The 21,995-nt window shown below is 50.8% G+C and overlaps 1 protein-coding gene across 3 annotated transcripts; it reads left to right on the top strand.

Annotated features, from left to right (window-relative positions):
• Positions 1-920: 920 nt before the first annotated feature.
• Positions 921-21,944, top strand: COPG1 (COPI coat complex subunit gamma 1). Of its 3 annotated transcripts, XM_072044628.1 has the most exons (25): positions 978-1,020; positions 2,342-2,431; positions 4,454-4,506; positions 4,664-4,744; positions 5,494-5,565; positions 5,991-6,070; positions 6,361-6,436; positions 6,573-6,665; positions 7,881-7,967; positions 8,066-8,223; positions 8,807-8,940; positions 9,148-9,215; positions 9,650-9,838; positions 10,336-10,431; positions 11,901-12,144; positions 12,525-12,600; positions 14,994-15,097; positions 15,202-15,327; positions 15,735-15,803; positions 16,179-16,321; positions 17,323-17,494; positions 18,461-18,558; positions 19,877-20,015; positions 20,971-21,069; positions 21,651-21,944. In XM_072044628.1, the coding sequence occupies exons 1-25, from the start codon at positions 993-995 to the stop codon at positions 21,779-21,781; spliced, it is 2,706 nt and encodes a 901-aa protein (XP_071900729.1). In that variant the 5' UTR covers positions 978-992; the 3' UTR covers positions 21,782-21,944. The 3 variants fall into 3 exon arrangements, with proteins under 3 accessions (XP_038041698.1, XP_071900729.1, XP_038041697.1); XM_038185770.2 differs by lacking the exon at positions 2,342-2,431 and having other exon boundaries at positions 921-1,020; XM_038185769.2 differs by lacking the exons at positions 978-1,020; positions 2,342-2,431 and adding an exon at positions 2,056-2,197.
• The last annotated feature ends 51 nt before the right edge of the window (positions 21,945-21,995 follow it).

Raw genomic sequence — 21,995 nt, 5'->3', positions numbered from 1 at the left:
AAAAGGGGTGATTGGGGAGAAAGGGAGGGGACAGCGGGCATCGGGATGGGGACAGGGACAGGGAAAAGTCCTAGGGGTGATGCTGAACGCGGGCTCTGTGCTCCCCGCAGGCTGTGCTGTGCTGTGGGGTGCTGCTGCCCGTCCTGCTGCTGCCCTGGGTGGGCACGGGGCAGGGGCTGAGCCTCCCGTGGGATCCGGCGGTGCCCGAAGCCCCCGAACCTTTCCCCTGGGCTGGGGGCGAGGCGGCTGTATGGGACAGCAAGGGGCTGCTGCAGGGTGTCCCCAAAAGAAGCGAGCACAACGCCGTGGAAAGCTCGGAGGCGGACCAAGCCACCCTGCTGCTGGAGGAATCGCTGAGGAAAACCTTGCCCTGGCTGGCGAGCCCCGGGGCCAACGGGCAGGCGGCGGCGATAAAAAAGAGCAGCGGGGCCAAAAAGGTGGCCCTGTCCCTCGACGTCCCCACCCACATCCTAAAAATCCTCCTCGACCTGGCCCGGGAGAAGGAGCTGCAAGCCAAGGCGGCCGCCAACGCCGAGCTGATGGCCCGCATCGGGCGCAGGAGGTGACGGCACCCGCAGCCGTCCCTAGCCCCGACCTCAAAGCAAACTCATCAACGGGACGTGGGGGAGTGCTACCGACCCCAAAATCGGGGAAAGGAGCAGCTGGGGTGACACCACGCCGGGCGAGGTGGCCTCATCGTCCCCGTGCCACCACCACTGGGGCACCCCAAAAGGACACAGGCGCGGCGCGGCCACGCGGGTTCCCCATGTACCTCCTGTCCATCCGCCCTTTCCCATCCCATAAAATCCACCCCAAACATCCCCGAGCGTGTGGTGAAGGTGGCAGGAGCGCCGCCCTGCCTCGGCGGGGCCCAGATAAGCCGGGCCGCGGGCGGCCGCCCCGTGCAAAGTACAGGGCCACGGGGCTCGCAACGGGGCCGCGGCCCGGGGAAAGGCCTTGTGGGGCCGCTGGAGCTGGCGGCGGACGCGGCCATGCTCTTCGAGGAGTACCTGGCCCACGGTGAGCGGGGCCCGGTGGTGTGGGGGGGGTAGGATTTGGGGACGGGGAGGTCCCGGTGTGGCCCCCGGGTGGGTTTTTGGCCCCGCAGGGTGCTTGGGAAGCCGGGGATGGGGAGCGGTGGTGGGCACGGGGGGGACATCCCGGTGATAGGGCTGCATCCAGGGGGGCTCGGCAGTGGTGCCCCCACCCCGCTGTCCCTGCTGTCCCCATCCCAGTGCTCCCAGTCCCGGCATCGCCCCCGTGCGGTCTCTCCTCTATATGCCCCCCCCCCCCAGTCCCGGTGTCTCCCAGTGCCCTCCCCAGCCCCGCTGTGCCCTGCTCCCAGTCCCAGTATGCCCCCTGCCCATCCCAGTATGCCCCCAGTCCTGGGGTGCCCCTCCATCCCAGTGCCCCCAGAGCCACCATGTGCCCCATACACGTCCCAGTGCCCCCTTCCATCCCAGTGCCCCCCCATCCTGGCGTGTCCCCTCCATCCCAGTATGCCCCCGTCCATCCCAGTATGCCCCCCTCCATCCCAGTATACCCTCCTGCATCCCAGTATGCTCCCCTGCAGCCCAGTATGCTCCCCTGCAGCCCAGTATGCTTCCATCCCAGTATGTCCCCCTGAATCCCAGTGCCTGCATCCCAGTATGTCACCCTCCATCCCAGTATGTCCCCTCTATCCCAGTATGCTCCCGTCCATCCCAGTATGTCACCCTCCATCCCAGTATGACTCCATCCCAGTATGTCCCCTCCATCCCGGTATAACTCCATCCCAGTATGCCTTCATCCCAGTATGTCCCCTCCATCCCAATTCCCTCCAGTCCCCCCCCCAGCCACCCCAGTGCCCCCATCCCAGTCCCCCCAGTCCCGCCTCCCCCCCACCCCAGTACCCCAAGCCCCGTACCCCAAGCCCCGCCCCTTTCCCCCTCCCCACCAATCACACCTCCCCCTCCCCCCTTTGTCCCGCCCCCTTCCACGTCAATCACTCCCCGATCGCCCCGCCCCTCCCGGGCCCGAGCCGCCACGTCGGGCGGGGGCCGGGCCGCGCCTGCGCAGTGCGGCGAGTGAGGGCGGCCGGGCCGAGCTGGCAGGAAGGGGAGGGGCGGGCAGCGGGCCGGGCACCGGGAGCGGTACCGGGGGCGCAGCGGGGGGGGCGCCATGCTGAAGAAATTCGACAAAAAGGACGAGGAATCGGGTGAGGGAGCGGCGGGGAGCGGGAGGGGACACCCCGGTGCCGTCCCGGTGCGTGGGGGTTGGGGGTTGTGGGGGGGGGGGGGCTCCGTGAGGCGAATCCCGCCGCCCCCCCCCCCCCTCTCACCGCCCCCCTCACCCCTCGCAGAGGCCGCCCTGGGGCCCGCCGCCTGTCCGGAGCCTGCAGGCCGCTCCCCGGGGGTCACCGGGCACCGGGGCCGGGCGGCGGGCGCGGAGGGTAACGGAGGGGCTGTGGGGGTGGTGGTGGGGGCGGTGGGGTCACCCCTGGGGGGGTGGGGGGGGGCCCGGTGGTGGTTGTGGGGGGGGGGGGGACCCCCAGGTTTGCTCCTCGCAGCCCTCCCCCGGTTGTCCCGGGGCTGTTCCCCGCTGCTCTGCTCGCTTCACGGTGTGAAAAGTCCTGGGGGATTTTTGGGGTTTTGCCCCCCTTTGCGCCTGCCCCAGGTCTCCAGGTGCTGCCTGTGCCTCTTCCAGCTCCAGCCACTTCCTCATAGGGTGGTGTCGTGGTGGTTGTGTTCACACCAAAAGCTCACAGAGCTCTTTTTCCCTTCCACCTTCATTCCTTGCACATTTCCTAATGCTTCTCCTTCACCACCGTGTCATTCTGAGCCCTTGTTTCTGTGCGGAATGAGGACACTCAGCACCTGCTGCACCGTCTGCTGGGGCCTCTCTGTGTCCCTTGTCAGTCCTGCTATTGCCTGGAGTGTACCACCCCTGAATTCACAGCCCTTGCCTATTTCTTGTCTATTCCACGGGGTGGCTAACAGGACAGTCTGGTAGTTGAGATGAGCATCTGCTTGCTTGGGCCCTGTTTCTCTGCCTGTCACGGACGATTTAGGTAGCTCTGGATGAGCTTCCATCGGCTCTCAGAAATGCGCTCAGAGATGTTATTGTGGGCATGTAGCTGCTGTAAGATCACTTGGTCAGTGATTATTTCTCTGCAAAGCAGTACGAATTGTTGTTAGTCATCAATGCTGGGAGCTTTCTGGAGACGCTGCCTTCACTGCTTCTGTTCCTCCTCTGATCAGAAGAGTGCTTTGACACAGCACGCTGTGAAGACCAAGGCATGGTGTGCAGTGTATTTCAAGATGCTCAGTGCTATGAGATTTGCAGAGGTGATACTGTGCTGATGGCAGATTCAAGACTGTAGACATATTGGGCTGCTAGGAAGGTTTTTTCCAACCATTTTCTTCAAGTATCCAAGAAGCTGGTACTAGAAACGTTGTTTTTGTTCTTTCCCCTCGTTTTCTTTTCTTCCCAATGCCACCTAAGTGCCCATGCTTTGTTCAGCCGCCTGCTGCACTTGCAAATTTCATTCGGAGCCAGAGGAGGGCAGTTCCTGAACCTGAAAGGAGCCAGGGTGCAGATGCATTTGCCTTTTAAATGTAAGAGTTTTGCAAAGGCTCCTGGCAGCAGCGCATGATGCTTCAAGCACAGGTCAGACCGGAGCTGGACCTGGGGCTGAGCTCTCCCAATCAGGCTTGTGAAGTGGAGGGGCAGCACTGCAAGTGGCTCTCTGTTGTCCCAGGTCAGGCTGAGCATAGGTACTAATTAAAACCTGGTCATCAATAACTGGCAGCTTTTGAGAAGCTGCAGCTCGCGGGTGCTTCGGAGGAGGCGAGTTAATAGGGCCCATGCAGAATAATAGTGCTTTTCCCGCTGATTATTTCGTCCTTAATTGGTGATTTTTTTTCATTATTTAATATAATTTATTCTATTAAGTGGGACAATGGAAGTTACTCTGTGTCCAGGCTCTCTCGTCTGCTGTCTTGTTCTCTTAATTAGTGACAAAGAATGCATTACTGGTGGATTCCTGATTGCTTTATAGCAGGGGTAAAGCGCTCCTGACTCGCCAGCCTGGCAAGCAGTGTCTCCTCTTGTCTGTGGCTCTCTGAGCTTTTGTTTCTAGGCTGGCCTTAGTGATGCTCGAACTGGCACAAGATCCCAGCCCTGCAGTTGGAGATGGGTCTTTGGGGGTAGTGGGGGAGCACAGTTACTTTGCAGCCTGTCAGCCTACCTTAGCTCATGGCTGGTGACTCCTTGGGGTGATAAATCAGAGATTGTCCCGTCTGCTCTGCCTTCCCTAATTGCTCTAAAGTCACTCCATTGATGCTGATTGCTTGGTGTTCATGCAAAAACTACCCCCAAATGCTCTGCCTATTATTAAACTACAGGCATGTTTAGAAAGTCACTTTCCCATAGTGCTGTTCCTGTAAAGACTCTTGTTATCTTTATTTTGCAGGTGGGGGCTCCAACCCGTTCCAGCACCTGGAGAAGAGTGCAGTCTTGCAAGAGGTAAACCCTTAAAAGCTCTCCTTTGCTACCCTTTCTGGGTAGAGTCTCTCCCTCTCTTGAGGACCTCACTGCAGAACTTTCGCAGGGAAGTGGGAGTTTGTTGCGGTTTTTTAGGGGGGTGTTGGTATCAGCATCCTTGTCTGTGCTTTGTTTCCAGGCACGGGTGTTTAACGAGACTCCCATAAACCCACGAAAATGTGCTCACATCCTCACCAAGATTCTATATCTCATAAACCAGGTAAGTGAGAAAAAAATGAGCTGACAAGCACTTTTGATAGGTTTTCTCTAACTAAACTTTTCTGAATGTTTCTAATGCATATCCAGTACAAAATTTCAGTAAGCACACTTGCTGTGCTGCCAAGCTCCTGCTCACTTTCCTGTTGTCTGAAAAAATCTGTGGGCTATGGAGGGCAGGAATGAGGAAATACAAAGAGGCTGATACTTATGATTTATGATTCCTTGGGAGCTGTTAGCTTACAACTCTGCGGTGCCAAGGGTGGTTTTGAACCCAGTTCTTAGCCTTCAGGACTTAAAATCTGTGTGCTCTAAGGATCAGCTTTGTAAAGGCATTTACTGGTCTTGTGGGGTTTCCCTGCCCCAGGGCCTCTGCATCTTGTAGTAACTGCAGCTGGCTCCGATGAGCTGTGGTGCCTATGGGGAGTATGACATAAGCTTGCCTTACATAAGCCGTGGAAATCCAACCCATTTCTCCCCAAAGCTGCATTGTCACAAGCCATTTTTTGGTAACGTAATAAAGCGTGCTGTCATCTGGATCAACAACTAAGCCGATTTCAGCCATGGCTGGAGGATTTCTCAGGCAGCGTGTTACTCTGCTGAAATACGCTGGCAAGGGAGAGACCTTGTGGTTTCCAGCCACATCGTGCCTGTTCTTATGCATGTGAGGCTGAGCCTTGTACCTGCAGCAGGCCCGACTCTGGTTGTGGTTAACTGTGATTTCCTTCCTTCCTTCTTCCAAACATCTTCTAGGGGGAGCACCTTGGTGTCATGGAAGCCACCGAGTCCTTCTTTGCCATGACAAAGCTGTTTCAGTCCAACGATGTAAGTCTGCTTGCTGAGTTCTGCTGTCTTTATTTGTTGGGCAAGTTGTCACCGGTGTCTTTTTCAGCCTTGAGGTGTCTTTTTATGGAATCGACTTTTCCCTCCTGCCTGGATGCATTTTCCCCTACATGATCTGAGTGAGAAGAATAGGATGGAAGTTTAGAAACAGGTCAGCTTTGTAGCCCTTCCCTTGTAGCAGCTTAACTCAAGTATTCCCTCAGGAACAGAGAAGAGCCAAGGCTGAAGGGTTTAGAAGAGGAAGGGATGTTTTGTTAATGAATATTATTTTTGTACACCTTTTTTGCTTGGGCACTGTGGCTCTCTGAAAGTATCAGCTTATGTGATAAAGTCATGGAGGTAGAAAAAACAGATCCCTTCTACCTGGGATCCTCTCAGCTGATGTGTCTTCCCTCTCTCCTTGCTAGCCAACTCTTCGCAGGATGTGTTACCTGACCATCAAAGAGATGTCTTCTATTGCAGAAGACGTGATCATTGTTACTAGCAGGTCAGTCACTTTGGTTTTCCCACTCTTACCTTCATGCGTCCTCCAGTAATGCCCTTCGAGCCTCTTGGAGATAACTGTAGTCTGCAAGCAATGTGAAGACAAGGAATGCTCTTGGTGAGGAAGAAAATCTCCTTTAAAAGAGGCTGTTAAAATACAGACACTGAACTCCTGGTGATGTGTTTGAAATGTGCTTGTGGTGCTTTTACTTGGGTGGGCAGCCAAGTTCATTGTTCAGTGTTAGTAATGCTGGCTTGGGAGTGCAGCACTGAGAGCTTCCTGTTTCCCACCAGCTTAACCAAAGACATGACCGGGAAGGACGACAATTACCGAGGCCCTGCAGTGAGAGCGCTCTGTCAAATCACCGATGTAAGTGCAGCTTCCCTTTTGGGGCTGCCCCAAGCCCTTCACCCCACCTTTCACCCTGCTTCCCATCTCTTTGCGTCTCCTCTTTCACACTCCTGACAGCTTTTCTGTACCAGCTGTTGTTCCTCTCTCCCTGCAGAGTACCATGTTGCAGGCCATCGAGCGTTACATGAAGCAGGCAATTGTTGACAAAGTGCCAAGCGTATCCAGCTCTGCTCTGGTGTCCTCACTGGTAGGTGCTGCCTCAGGGACAGTCTAACTGGGAAGCTGTGTGACTGGAAATCTTGGGAGTTTCACGTGGGAGCTGTCCTTTGGTAGAGGATACATGAGGGAGAAAAAGAGGAGAGGAAAGAGAACTAATTTTATACAGTGCAATACAATTCAGTGTCAGAGTAATTTAATCCCAAAGACTTAGTGCTCCATTAGAAAACAGCCCACCCTTTCTCGCTGTCTTCAGGGAGAAAAATTACCCCCAGTTTGCTGTGGCTGGCAGTGCCTCCTGGCAGCCCAGGCTGTCGGTGTGTTGGTACAGAGGATGAGAAGTGCTGCATGCACATGCTGCACAAAGCAGCAGGCAGGGTGGCTGCTGTCTGGACCAAAATGTGCAGGGGGGGAAGCTTGCCCAAGGGCTACCCACACTGCACTTATTAAAAGCAATACCGTGGCCACAAGCCTTTGGATTGCTCCAGTTAATTAAGTAGATTTGTGGCTGGGTGCATCTTTGAGTGGAGAATTAATGACCAGCTTATGAGCGCAGATGTCTCTGTGATGCTCCCAAGTGTCCTATTTAACACCAACCTGCAGATTTAGGAACTTCAAGGTTTAAAATGGGATGTGGGTGAGAATCCAGTGGCGTTTCTGTGGTAGTAACCTGGATAGGAAAGCTCTCCCTGACGATTGCAGAATTGTGGGGGCTGCATGATATTTGTGTAGGCACCGTGGCAAAAATGCTGGTGGTCCAACACTCATGATAGCACACACACTCTTCTTCCTGTTAACGAAGGTGCTAAATGTACCCTGAGGAGCTTTGGTCTGCTGAGTTCTTGTTAGGAGATGAAAGCTCTGCAGGCAAGACTGGAGGGGTTTGTGTGTCTGTGGTACGTGGCCACTCCAACTCTAACCACAGTGCAATTTCACAGCATTATTTCTAGTCCAACTGTTTCTTTTCATACAATACAGGAGTGTTTCTGCAGGATGGGGTTTAATTGTTGCTGTTCCCTCCCTTTGTGAAGTGAGGAACTGGTGCTGGCTTTGTGGGAGGTGTTTAACCTCTTGACAGCACAGCCGACACGGGCAGGTCTCTGCATCCAAGTCCTCTCCTCTTTTATAAGTTGCTGCCTCCAGCGCCCTCATGGGGAAGGCTAGCTTCTTCCTAATACGAGCTGTAATTCCCAAAGCTTCCTCCATCCTTCTCTCATGGGCTGTCTGTGCCTTTGTCTCTACCCAGCACCTGCTGAAGACCAGTTACGATGTGGTGAAGCGCTGGGTGAACGAGGCTCAGGAGGCAGCTTCCAGTGACAACATCATGGTGCAGGTAGGAAACCCACCTGCTGGTGCTCAGCCAGCCATCTCCGGGCCACAGAGGCGGGTGAAGAGCCCAAGGTGGGTCGGTGACACTCTTTCCCTGCACAGTATCATGCTCTGGGCTTGCTCTACCACGTGCGGAAGAACGATCGCCTGGCAGTCAACAAGATGCTCAGCAAGTTCACCCGCCACGGCCTCAAGTCGCCATTTGCCTACTGCATGATGATCCGAGTAGCCAGCAAGCTGCTGGAGGAGGAGGCTGGCAGGTGAGGGGGCTCTTTTGCCCTGCTAGAAGAATTTCCTCAGGTCTTGCTTCCATCTCCTCTTGCGGGCTAACTTTTCATCTGATGAGAGTGATTATTTCGGTCTTTGAAGAGCAGTGTACGACTTCTAAGTTATTGATGGTTAAAAGGCGGCAGAATAAATGCCAGGGTGCTTTCATGTTATGGGATCGCTTCTGCAAGTCTTGTCTGTGTATGTGCTTGCCCATCTTGTTTCTCTTTCCTGCTTTGTGTATCTGTTCTTTATCGAGATAATCTTTCATTTTGTCTTCTGTAACTCTTTGGCTAGCATGTGTGCGCTGGGGCTTCCTGGTGGATAAGATCTTTGGAGCTCTGAGTAAGAATTAGGGGAGATTCCTGTTAGCCTGTAAAGCAAAGGCTGTTGTCTCAGGTGGCAGCCAAATATGTTGGAAGTACAGTGTAATGACTACTGCAAAAAATGAAGACATGGTTTATGGCTGTTTTTACCTTCCCAGAGGCAATGGGACCTGTCCAATTCTGCTCCTGAACTCTTTATTTCTGTTAGCGTTCTTGTTTTAATTCATTCTTGTGTTTTTTTGTCCCTCAGCCGTGATAGCCCCCTGTTCGACTTCATCGAGAGCTGCCTAAGAAACAAGCACGAGATGGTGGTCTACGAAGCTGCTTCTGCCATCGTTAACCTGCCCAACTGCACTGCCAAGGAGCTGGCACCGGCTGTCTCAGGTAAATGCGGTGCTTGCAGCAGTGCTGAGGGAGTTATGGGTTGGTGTGGTGAAGCCTGCTGATTACCCTGGGTAAATTGAGGGCTGCTTCTTAAGCGTGCTTCTAGCTATCTTCAGTCTCTTCATTTAATCTCATGCTTTAGGTAGGAAATGCTTCCCATCATAGGTTGTCTAAATGTCTGCCTTTGTTGGTTTCCCCACCTCGCAGTTTTGCAGCTGTTCTGCAGCTCCCCGAAGGCAGCGCTGAGATACGCAGCCGTCCGTACCCTCAACAAGGTAGGAGCTGAGTCTCCTGGGAGCTGTAATCATTTCTCACGCAGAGGGAGGTGCAGACTTTAAAAGAGAAAGGAGGTCAGATTGGGTGATGATTTTGTGTAAATAACTTCTACTTCCGGATACAGCCTTACATGTCATAGCTTATGTGTGGAATAAAGCCTCAAGGAGCGCTTTACAGAAGGAAAAAGAGCAAAAGGGATCCTGTTCACAAATCTTTGAGAGTGTGTCACTGGTCTTGTGTGTTATTCCTGACCCTTCTGAGCTTCCTGGGGTGAAGGAGCTCCTTATAAAAACATAGATCAAACCTTGATGCTAACTGGACTGCTCCCTGACAGTCTTTGCTTCAGCTTTTCCCTTGACCAGGGTTGTGTTTTTAGCTAGCTGGGCTTTTTGCATGCATACAGTGACCTTCCACTTTTCCCCTTCCTCTCCAGGTGGCCATGAAACACCCATCCGCTGTGACTGCCTGTAACCTGGACCTGGAGAACCTTGTGACAGACTCCAACCGCAGCATAGCCACCCTGGCCATCACCACGCTGCTGAAAACCGGCAGCGAGAGCAGCATTGACCGGCTCATGAAGCAGATCTCCTCTTTCATGTCGGAAATCTCCGATGAGTTCAAAGTAAGGATGTGTGTGAGAAGGTGGTACACAGGTTGCTGAAGAAAACCCTCGGTCTCTGTCCATGTTTGTGTGTGCTTTCTGAAACCGTGGATGGAGCCCCTTCCAGCACCTGGGCTGCAGCGTTTTTGCTGGGAAGAGAAAGAATCTGAGGCTATCAGACCCAGCCAGGCCTCAGTCATACAGTACCCAGCTCCAAAGTCTGGGGAGAAGCCCTTTGAGTATTAAATCTTTCTTTCTTGCCCCCCAGTGGACATGGGCTTTTGCTAGGGGCTGACCAGCACATTAAAAATCATTCTTCTTGGTCAATTACATTAAAGATGAATCTTCTTGTCTAATTCCTAAGTTTATATCCTCCTGGAACTGCCTTTGTTGGATAACTAAAGGCAAAGCTGTAGCTTCCAGGCCAGGGACCAGCACCAAATCGACAAAATTCAACCTTTTTTTTTTTTCTGCCCAGCTTGACAGTCCTCTTTCTGACCTGCCCCTCTTTCCTCTAGGTTGTAGTAGTACAGGCCATCAACGCGCTGTGTCAGAAGTACCCTCGCAAACATGCTGTCCTCATGAACTTTCTTTTCACTATGCTTCGGGAAGAGGTAAGTTTGCAAGTAACTGCTTTGTGCTTCTTTTTTGTACTGTCAGAGATCTAGGGAGAACTCCAAATGCGTAATAATGCAAATACAGTTCAGGATGTGTCAGACAGAAGCTTTTTATTAACAGTGAGCATATCAGGAATATACATAAACTGCAGGACTGCACGGTAGCCTCTGTGAGAGTGAAGTTTTTACTGGTAATGCTGTGCAGTAAGACTCTCTACCTGTCCTAAAAAGCTTGCAGTGTGACAGAAATGACCAGCTATGCATGACAGCGTACACATCCTGGCATGTTTTCAATGTGGTTCCCATTCTTCAATTTTTCTGGGGGTTTACAGACTCAAAGCAAACGCAGGCAACAGTAGATGTGCTGGCAGCCCTTGTGTGTTTCACATTTGAACCAGCCTTCTTTTATACTTTGACAGCAAATTCCAAGAAGTTTTGCCTTGTACCAAAAGATTATGTAACAACTTATTTATTGATGACACAGGACCGCTTTTGTTCTGTTCTCTGAGCTGTGACAGTGAAGGAATCACGAGTACCTATAACCATTCTCTGCATTCAGTCAGACAGTTGCAGAAAGACAGCTTTACAGAGGTTTGCTGAATTTCTAAATGAGCTAACACGCCAGCAACACTGCTTGCTCTGACGTCACCTGCCAATTACAGCCTCTTGTTTGGGAACAAACCAGAGCCCCTCTCTCTGCTCCTGAGAAAAATGGACTGTTCTACTTTCCCAGATTTTCTGTGGGTGGATGGCATCATTTCGAATGTGGTTTTGTAGTTCAAACCACTCTGTTTTACTTTTTTTTTTTAAATCTAAAGTAGCTACAGAAAGATCCCCCAAATGCCTGGAACTGTGCACGTAATTGGCAGAGGATAACGTGCAGTTTAATCCCATGGTGTGTATCGAGGACGCTAGTAAATAACGTCTGAAGATAACTGAGCATTACTGGCATGTCAGGTTATAGGGTGTGCCTGGGGAGGTATTGATTGCCTGTCTTCCCACACTAATAGGGCCATTTGCTGGGTCCTGCTGTGGCAGATACGATCCTTAATATATTTCTCTTGTGATTCATCCTCAGATGTCTGGTGCTAAAGGGGAGAGGGTTGAAATTTTCTCCTCCTCCCACATGGCTGTTTTTTATGTGCTAATTCTAGCAGCAGAGAATTTTGAAGGAGACATAAACCCTTCAGGCTGATGGATTCCGTTTCCCTCTCTACGATCTGTTTTTTTCTTAACTGCAGCCATTCTGAAGGATGCTGGCAGGCGAGCTTGAATATTAGCTGGTCCTCTGGGACTAAAGAGGGTCAGAAGAGGTGGGCAGCATTACTGCCCTGCTCCTTTCAAACACAGATTAAAAGCGCTGGGTGTGAGTGACCTTTTCAAAGGGATTTTTTTCCTGCCTGGCTAATTCAGAGAGTCTAACGTGCTTTGAGCTTTCCAGCTGAGCCGTTCCCTTTGCTCCCTAGGGTGGCTTTGAGTACAAGCGAGCCATTGTGGACTGCATCATCAGCATTATTGAGGAGAACTCGGAGAGCAAAGAGACAGGCCTGTCTCACCTCTGCGAATTCATCGAGGACTGCGAATTCACCGTGCTGGCTACTCGTATCCTCCACCTCTTGGGCCAAGAAGGGCCCAAAACCAATAACCCCTCCAAATACATTCGCTTCATCTACAACAGGGTTGTCCTGGAGCATGAAGAAGTCCGGGCAGGTAAGAGGCAGACCTGGAAAATCTGTCTGGCCTGTGACAGATTGTCAAGGAAATACAGTGCGTGAACACCTCTGCTTTTGATGGTTGTGGTTTGCTCTGGTTCTGAGTGGATATTTTTACACAGCAAAGACCCTGCAGTAATATTGATGGAGGAGTTGGCAGGCAGCTGAGAAATGGAGGGGGGGATGCAGTGACTCCATGGAACTAGACAGAGGAGATTTGCCAGCACTTCGCTGTAATACATCTGCCTCTCTTGTTACAGTAATGCTATATACTGGGGCTGGTGTCTCTGATGTGACATTTGAACACAGCCAGGAAATGGAAGAAACTTCAGCTGATTTCCTTGTTTGCTAATTCTGTTTTTACGACTTGTGCTATAGGTGCTGTAAGTGCCCTGGCCAAATTTGGAGCCCAGAATGAGGAGATGTTACCCAGCATCTTGGTGTTACTGAAAAGGTGGGTGTCACCCAATGGTATGGGGACAAACAGGTTCTTTAGGGATCCTGCTCAGAATGAGGGTGCTATGAAGCTGTAGTTATAATTAGAATTCTGTGAAATAATAAAGATTATAGTAGCCCAGGATTTTATTATCAGTGTTATCATGGGTTAGTGTTTGTTCTAGTCACCTGAACCCTCTGCAGGTCAAGTCAAATCTAAATTCTTGGCACACGAGATAATCTAGGCTTGGAATATGCTTGAAGTTGCTTAGGGTAGAGTGTCGCGTTAAAGGGGTGTAGCTGATTAACCGTTACGGGCCCGGTTGGATTCAGAGTACTGAACCAGTCGGACATTCACCAAAACTGGGGGTCCGTTCGGACATTCACCAAAAACGTAATAACCACCTGGGGGTCCGCTCAGACATTCACCAACAATGCATTAACCGTCTGGGGGTCTGGTTAGATTCAGAACACTGAACTATCACGGATAACCACCCTCACCCTAGTTGCATTAATGAGAGCTATCACAATGCAATCAAGTATGGTTTATTACAGCAACAGATAATCAGGTTCTTTTGGATTGCCGGTGATAGTGACTATCTGCAAAAGCAAGCTAGTATGCATGAAATACACAGGGGTTCTAGGTGTTGGGTTCTAGGTGTTGGGTTCTAGGTGTTGGGTTCTAGGTGTTGGGTTCTAGGTGTTGGGTTCTAGGTGTTGGGTTCTAGGTGTTGGGTTCTAGGTGTTGGGTTCTAGGTGTTGGGTTCTAGGTGTTGGGTTCTAGGTGTGGGTTCTAGGTGTGGGTTCTAGGTGTGGGTTCTAGGTGTGGGTTCTAGGTGTGGGTTCTAGGTGTGGGTTCTAGGTGTTGGGTTCTAGGTGCGGGTTCTAGGTGTTGGGTTCTAGGTGTGGGTTCTAGGTGTGGGTTCTAGGTGTGGGTTCTAGGTGTGGGTTCTAGGTGCGCAGCCTAGAAATAAACGCGTTAAAAGGATCAAAGACTCTATAGAGATTTATAAGCAAATATTCAGATCTCACCCAAAGGCGTCCCAATGGGGGGGGAAGAGAGGCTCAGCCCGTCGACTGATCCCAGGAGTCAGGAGGTCCTAAGGATGTTGTATGTCCTTGGGATGGTATCTCCCCTGACGATGGTATCTTCCCTAACATCCCCTCTCTCTTGGGCCAATTTATATTATTTTCTATCTTTTAGGTGGAGCTTGAGTGGCTCTAGTCAAGCATATCTTAGTTATGATTGGTGTAAAGTTTTCCCGTTTCCGTTTAAAGTAATAGGCTCCGAGAAATTCAGGGCGCATGCTCAGTGAGGGGTGGTCGCACCTTGGAGGCGGGTAGCTTTTGGGATGGAGGTGTGTTTTGGTATTATAATGATATTATAATGAGCAAAAAGTACACTAGGGTACAGCATTTGTCAAAACATGACAGGTCTTTGGCTTAGGGTGGCAAAAAGTGCAGCTTTGTGCACAAGAACAATCGAGGCCCCACCTGATTACAGAGCCTAGCCGTGGTGTCTCCACTCCACTCTACGCTCCGTGGTGTTCCTTAGAGCTAGCACACCAAGTTTCCCCAGCACGATAGCATCTAAGGTTGGGAGCCTAGGGAATGCTCAGATAATGCAGTTATGCCCTACCCTGAAAGCCTCTTCAATGCTGTACCTTTTCCTTAAAAGTGTGAATGTTAGTTTTATTTTCCTAGTTACTTCAGGCATTTACACCACATAGAGGCATCCCTGATCACTGGAGGATCACTGGTTTTGCCATCCAGCAGCAGTTCCAGTCCAAGTCTCACTTAAACTTTCAGCTGGTTGGCTTTACAGGCAGGGTTCCAAGTGCAGTTACACTTCCTTGTTCTGTGACAGCCAGAACGAGGGTTGGCCTGGTGCCTGGGATATTATCGGCTGGTGGGGAGGGAAATGTTGGCCTGGCACGCAGGGTCTTCCAGGCTGGTAAGGAGAGGGAAAAGGGAAGCTGACACATGACCAGCTCACGTACAAATAATGAGCACTTACTTTACAAAAATGGCATTGGTTATGCTAACGTTATTGCCAGGAGTCAGGAGCAAGGGGTACCGTGAGTTGCACTGAGTTGTACCTCAAAAGTTTCTCAGCGTCATAGGTGACACCCCTGTTTGCTTGAGAGAGCTTGTCAACATCCACGTGTGTCTGCTCCCTTCTATCTGGGTCTGATGAGGTGCAGCAGGTACCTGGAATCCTGTGATGGGATCACCAACTGCATTCAGTACTGCCAAGCGTGGTGGATGGTTGCTTGTCTGATACAATTGCTAGTAGGCTACTTGTCTCTATAGCCTGTTCTTTCTAGCCCTGGAAGGTGGCTTAGTCACCTGGATTTGTTCATGTGGACTCAGCAGCCTCGTGCTGAAGCAAATTTTCTGCTTTCTTCTCAGGTGTGTGATGGATGATGACAACGAAGTGAGAGACAGAGCCACCTTCTACCTGAACGTTCTGGAGCAAAAGCAGAAAGCCCTCAATGCTGGCTACATCCTGAATGGTAATACAAGTCCTCAAACAAGCCTGCACTTACTTCCTGCTTTAACACTCCACAAAGAGCTGGTGTTGGCTGTGGTTTCAGTGACCTGTCCCTTCTGTCCCCAGGTTTAACAGTGTCCATCCCTGGCCTGGAGAGGGCTCTGCACCAGTACACCCTGGAGCCCTCTGAAAAACCCTTTGATCTGAAGTCTGTTCCTTTGGCGACAGCTCCTATTGTTGAGCAGAGGGCAGGTAAGGCACAGTCCCCTGAGTGCTGGCCCAAGCCCTTGGTTAGTAGTCTGCATCGGGCTTGCTAGGAGTTGCTGAGATCCATCCTATTTAAATTTTGTGGAATTTTATCTTCTGTAAAGACTAAAGTCAGCAAATCTAGTTGCTCCCACGTTAGTATTTCAATTCCTAGTTAGTCCAGCTGCTAATAATAGTAATAGCTGGAACTGCAGTAGCTCCGGTGAGGATTACCAAAGGTATTTAGGAAGCTAAATACAGGTCTGTAATCCATAGCAAGATGAGAAATGAGCTCCCTTCCTTTCCTTAGTCAAATCTCTCTCCAGATATTGATTTATTTTCTGGCTTAGTTACTTATTACCATTCACCTTCACATCTTGTTTGTATCTTTTTTTTTTTGTTTTCCTTTGTAGAAAACGTCCCTGTTGCTGTAGTCAAACAGCCAGAGAAGGTGGCAGCAACACGGCAAGAAATATTCCAAGGTAAACTGATGCAAGAACTCTCCTGCACATCTATGTGAGAACCATGTAGCTACCTGCTGAGCCTGCCTAGCCCCTCTAACTTCTCCCACCTCCTCTTGGGGAGCACACAGGCACCCAGCTGCAAGTCAGGTGTTGACCCCTGGGCTGTGGGGGTGCTCGTAGTCCTCCTGTGTCCAGCTTGCAGTAGATGTGGGCAAATGGCAGCTGACTCTGCCTTTAATTTTAGAAGCCCCAAGTGAATGCTTTGAATGCTTACGGATGTTTGGGGAATGCTTCCTTGCTGCAGCAGCTTCTGGCTGTTTAACTGAGGGCTTTGAAACTAGTAACCCTTTTCTGTGGGTTGGGGAAGGCAATGGTTTGTGTCCTCTGTTCCAGAGCAACTGGGGGCAATCCCAGAGTTTCGGGGACTGGGCCCGCTCTTCAAGTCTTCCCCAGAGCCTGTTGCCCTGACGGAGCTGGAGACAGAATATGTGGTTCGTTGCACCAAGCACACGTTTGTCAGCCACATGGTGTTCCAGGTGGGTAGCTATGGCATGTGGTGCCAAAAGAGGATTGGGAAATAAGCTCATGACAAGTTTAAAAAAAAAAAAAAAAGCCCAAAACAAATAATAATAAAAAGAATAAATACCTCAGGGTTATCTGTGCTCAAAGCGTATCACTGAAATGAATCGTTAGTTTCTCATCCAGGGCAGCAGAACCCCGGAAAAAAATTAAGGGAGTGCTTGCAGTTTTGGCTCAGCAATGCACACGTGTACAGTCAAAATAACAGTCAGACAGGCACTAGGTGGGGCTGTTCTCATCGAGTAGTTGGCAAGAGGAGCTGTATTCTTTCCTGAGGGTCCCAAGCATGTGCTTTGGATATGGGAGAGTGAAGCTTGCTATATCTGAAAGGCTGAAAACGTTACCAGAGAAAGTCGCATGGTGGTAGAGAGCTCCCACCCCTTGCATTTTGTCTTAGCCTTTGCAGTACAGGTGCTTGTTTCTGTGAGTCTTGGCCTTGCTTGTGCCACCCTGCTGCTGTATGTGAGGAGATGTAGGCAAGAGAGTCGTAATATTTCCTTACAGCAAAGAGTTAACCTGGGAATTATCTTCCTGGGAGGAAGGACAAAGTACATTTAGAGAGAAAGTTCCACGCTGATTGGTGAAATGAAACAAGCAGAGGCTGATACACCCCTGCCCTCACTGGATTTGTGTTCCTGCCTGGGTTGCAGAGGACAGACATTGTATAGTTTTGTGCTGGTGTGAGTGCTGTTTTCTTTAATAAAATATATATATAATTTTGCTGGAGCACTGGAGTACCCTGAAAGTTTTTAGCTTCCCCCCTAAAGCATTTTTATTTCCAGTTCCTCTGTGACTAAACTGAAACGTGAGCCCTATGAGCATCGAGCTGACAGCCAGATTGGTTGTTGAGATAGAGGCAGGAGTTCACAAACTGACACCATGCTCCAGCTATGCCTACAGTGAGCCTGCTGTTACAGCTGAGAGCTTCAAGCTGTCTTTGTTCTCCCCTCCCGTTCAGTTTGACTGCACGAACACCCTGAACGATCAGATCCTGGAGAATGTCACGGTGCAGATGGAGCCAACAGAGGGCTATGAGGTCATTGGCTACGTCCCTGCCAAAAGCCTGGTGTACAACCAGCCGGGTACCTGCTACACGCTGGTGGCACTGTCTGAAGAGGATCCGACAGCAGGTAAACAGTTTGTGCTCTGTTTTTCCTGAGATCCCCCAAACGAAGCACACCGTATTGCTCACGCCCACACACATTCTACCTTGCATCCTAGCCAGGTATTTTTAGCCTGTGTGTGGGTGCAGCCCTGAGTGATGCTGAGCATGACTTCTCCTCGCTGTTTGAGGGCTGTCAGGTCCTTTCTCCTCTCTTCTCCTCCTTGTGCTATGGCATTGTCGAGTTGGGCTGTGGGAACTGGCAGCTGAGCATTCAGATCTGCTGAGTTATCTCCTGGGCACTCTAGCACGTCCTTTAGCCTCCTGTTTTTGTGTTAGCATGTGGGGAGGCGGGTGGTTGTCTGCCTGTCTGTGAGGTGCGTTGAGCGCCCAGACACTGAGTAGAAAAAAATATTTCAGACAAATGGCCAGAATTTCAGCGATGCCTCTTTTAAACTGAACACAAACCAGGCCCTACCTGTGCTTTGTTCTTGCTGGTTTGTGCTGAGGCTGCTCACTGGTGTGTGGCTGCCCTTCATCCAGCAGTGCCCGTCTTCAGAGCTGAGTTGCTGCTTCCTCTCCCAGCCGTGTGGTATTCATCATCTGCTGCGTTACGGTGCAAGGTGGTTTCGTTTCCGATGTGCATGAGCTGATGATCCCTAGATGAAAGGATCTTGGCCCCTTTGCAAGATGCTAGTGGGATGTGTTTAGTTAATATGCCCAACGCAACCTGAGGTTCATCAGTAATAGTACTCGATCTGAGGATTATGTTTGGTACAGCTATCAGGAGCCTGTATTTATCAGTGTGACGAAGAAATACTTCATCTTTGAGAGAAAGAAGCTGTCAGAGTGCTCTCTGGGTCGTGTGCTAAGCCCGTGCTGCTGGCTGTGAGGAGGGAATCCAGCTGCCCCCAGCTCCCCAGCCCCATTCTGTGGCAGAGGAGCACAGCTCTGGTGGTAACGTGAGCTTTGCCTTTTCCTCCCCCATCTCCAGTGGCCTGTACGTTCAGCTGCATGATGAAGTTCACTGTCAAGGACTGCGATCCCAACACGGGCGAGGCGGATGAAGAGGGTTACGAGGATGAATATGTGGTAAGGAGCTGGGCATGTGCCCGGTCATGGAAACTGCAGTTGTTTTAAGGGACTTTGTGATCTGTGCCCACTAACATGCCATGCAAGTGGCGATGTAACTGGCACTGCTGTGGACAGAAGCACAAGATGAGGAGGGTCTTGCTGCCTCTGGTTTCTGTCCAAAGGAGCGAGATGTGGGCTTGGAGATCTTGTCTGTCTCAGCTGGGCTGCTGGCTGTCTCTTGCTCTCTGCAGGTTGCTCTCTGTGGTTGCACTGTTAATTGCCCAGTGGCTTGCCTGATGCAGAGAGACTTCCAGCTGTGCCCTTCCTCTGGGGAAGGTTGGGCTTTTCTCTCCCCAGCACTGAGACCGATGAAAGCACTGATGCTGTGTAAACACCTCTGTTGGCTGTTTTACCACACAGGAAGAAGCTCAGCTTATGCTTGATCAGAAACTGGGACTGCCTCTCAGAGGGTGGTGCTCGCCCTCCAGAGACAAAGCGATGTTGTGAGACCACCTCAGCCTGTCCTGGTAGCTCCAGAAGCTGTTTTCTATGCGTTGCCTGTCACTGCTGCGAAGCTGATTAGAGGCACTGCTGTGCAGTGAATCACTGAGGACACAGCGTCCTCCCAGGAGTGGGGAGGGTTTTTTCCAAAGGAACACACAAGGGTGACCCCTCTGCCTGCCTCCCACCAGTCACCAGGGCGTTTAAGTGATATTTAAGCAAACTCTTCCATCTGTTTCAACTATACTCAGCAGCAATTGCTGAAATGAATGCAGGCTGGTGTCTGGCTGGTTCTGGCACTGCCTGCTCCTAGATACATACTCGAGGGGGACAAACCTCGTTGTGCCTCACATAGGCATCACAGCAGCAGTTCAGCTAACCTGGCACGTGGTGTTGGGTGATAGCAAGCACCTGACAGCATCTCACCAGCTACAAAACAACGGGCTGGAAAGGCAAAATACAAGCTTAAGGGCAAATGGTACATCTGAGGGAGCACCAGCAACAGTTCCTTAATTTTGTTTTGTCCTCTGTTTTGGATGTTTGCCCGGTGCTTTGCTCCTTGTCAGGCTGAGGGCTGTGCTCAGAATGGAAACCTGCTCTGTGAACCCTGGCATGGCATGACGTGGCTCTCCTGGGCCAAGCAGTTTCTCAATCAACTGTTTGCTTGAGCAAACTCAAAGGGGCAGGGCTTGCTGTGATATTCTCATGAGCAGAAGTGGAGGCTGCCTCCTACATTCACCAGATCTCAAAGAATCCAGTCTAAAACTAAAACTCTCTCTAGAGAGAGCAGGGTGAGTAACGAGCGTGTTTCACTTGAGCCTCTTCTTATCATCAGCTTGAAGACCTTGAGGTAACAGTGGCTGATCACATCCAGCGAGTTCTGAAGCCAAACTTTGGAGCAGCGTGGGATGAAGTGGGTGATGAGTTTGAAAAGGAGGAAACCTTTACTCTATCTGCTATTAAAACCCTTGAAGGTAAGGTAGTGCCTGAACCCCCCAGCAGGGCTCTTAACATCTCTCTCCCTCCAGCAGGCACAGACTGGAGATGCAGTCTGGTTCCTGTTACATCTCTCACGGAAAGGCAAATAGGGCAAAACCCTTCACAAGTGATTCCACCACAGCTGTTAAGTGTGGGCCTGCAGTTAGTGTGATAACAAGATAGTTCAGGCTTCAACAAACAAGAGAGAGACCAGGCTGGACTGTGGGAGGGAACAGAACACTTGCACTCTGCCCTCCCAAACAGCTGACAGTTAACCTGTGAGCTCCCACTTTCCCTCTGTGAAAGGAAGAGCTGCTCTGACCTTGGGAATCAGAAAAAAAGATGCAAAAAGCAGAAGATACAAAGTTGGCAGGCAGACTTCTGGTATAAACCCTCTTCTTTCACCATTTATTAAAGATTTATTGTTCCTGAGAAACCCTTAACAACATGGTCTTTCTGATGGCTTAGAGAGGTGTCTTTTGTCTGTAGCCATGTCCTGTTTCCTTGCACAGCACCTTGGGCTTGAAGTATCCTCCCTGAGGCCTTTTCAAATTCCTCCTAAAGACCTGTAATGCCTGTGAGGTGTTGCCTCCCTTCTGCGTCCATCTCCAGAGAAGCGAGCTTGCTGTCAGGGCTGTGCAGTGAGCATGCAGCCAGCTGCACTCCATTTCCTGACTCATTCATTCTCTCGTTTCGGTTGCACTGGTGCCTTTGCTGCATCAGATAACAGAACTGCCGTGTGGTGGTGGCTTTTTGTTGTTGTTTTTGCTTGTGTGGGTTGCTTTTGCCTTCCTGGTAGCCTCTAAAAGCACAACCCTGGCCAATGCCTCAGGGCAAGGAACATGAGTTACAACATGCAGTCAGGGCTTTTATCACCTTTTGATGCTCTCTTTGTGTCCTTGTCAAGACACCCATGAAATGGAGTCTGTTCTACTTACTTTTTTTTAACAGAGGCAGTTAGTAATATCGTGAAGTTCCTGGGGATGCAGCCCTGTGAACGATCGGATAAAGTGCCAGATAACAAGAACTCCCACACGTTGTACCTGGCAGGTGAGCTGTGGGCTGAGGTCTCTGCTCAAGCAGCAGCCCTGGGAGGTCGCACAGAACCGATTGAAAATCAGAGCAGGAGTTCATGATGGAACCTGTTGTGCTCAGGGCAGGGTTTGGAGGCTTGTCCCTACTGTGGTTTCTGTCCCTGCAAGTGCAGGGCAACTGATACTGGAATCGGGAGGGTGTTAGGGTGGGGGGCAGTGTTGGGATCAGGCTCAGCTGGGTGGAAATTGCTGTCCTGGTGACCTGACATTCTGGTTTGGAGTGAGGCTGAAGGGAAAAGTACACTACCCTTGTGCTGCAAAGTCAATATGTGCAGGAGGTTGGAGGTGAGTGACTGGTAGTTGCTGGAGGAGTGCCTCTCCTCTCAGCTAGAGTTTATTTTAAACTTCCATGAGGTTTGATAGGGCAGAGTCCCAGGTACAGTGTAGTGAATTAAAAATACCCCCACTTAGTGTCTCTTCTGGTCCCCTGGGGAGTTACTGGACCACATCCACCAAGCATCAGCCTTCATTTTGGGGCTTTTGGCGTGCCGGGGAGCACAGCCTGTGGACTACTCACTCCTTCCTTCTGCCTTTCAGGTGTGTTCCGGGGTGGCCATGACCTCCTGGTACGCTCTCGCCTCGTCCTGACCGACACAGTGACGATGCAGGTCACTGCCCGCAGTGGAGAGGAGCTCCCTGTGGACGTGATCATGGCCTCTGTGGGATAACTGCCTCCTGCTCCACTGCCTCCCAGCCTCCAGCAGGGCCATGCTTCCTCCTCTCTGCCAGCAGAATAGGGGTTGTGTTCACTACAGCAGCTTTTGTGTCCCATTAATTACACCTAGGAACTGGATGTAGGGTTCTGTCTATTAAAGATAACGCTGTTTTTAAGGTCTGGTTTTGTTTTTATTAAGCACTTTAAAATAAAAGAATATTAAAGCA

Source organism: Anas platyrhynchos, chromosome 13 (assembly GCF_047663525.1).
Source record: "Anas platyrhynchos isolate ZD024472 breed Pekin duck chromosome 13, IASCAAS_PekinDuck_T2T, whole genome shotgun sequence".
NCBI classification, from domain to species: Eukaryota; Metazoa; Chordata; class Aves; order Anseriformes; family Anatidae; genus Anas; species Anas platyrhynchos.
This window is presented reverse-complemented; position numbering and strand designations above follow the sequence as displayed.

What these genes read in the sequence shown, in the direction of transcription:
- COPG1 (XM_072044628.1), top strand. Translation starts at nt 993, where the DNA reads ATGCTCTTCGAGGAGTACCTGGCCCACG. An exon ending in TGCTGGCTACATCCTGAATG is followed by an intron (nt 15,098 to 15,201) that starts GTAATACAAGTC and finishes TTCTGTCCCCAG; the next exon opens with GTTTAACAGTGTCCATCCCT. An exon ending in TCAGCCACATGGTGTTCCAG is followed by an intron (nt 16,322 to 17,322) that starts GTGGGTAGCTAT and finishes CCTCCCGTTCAG; the next exon opens with TTTGACTGCACGAACACCCT.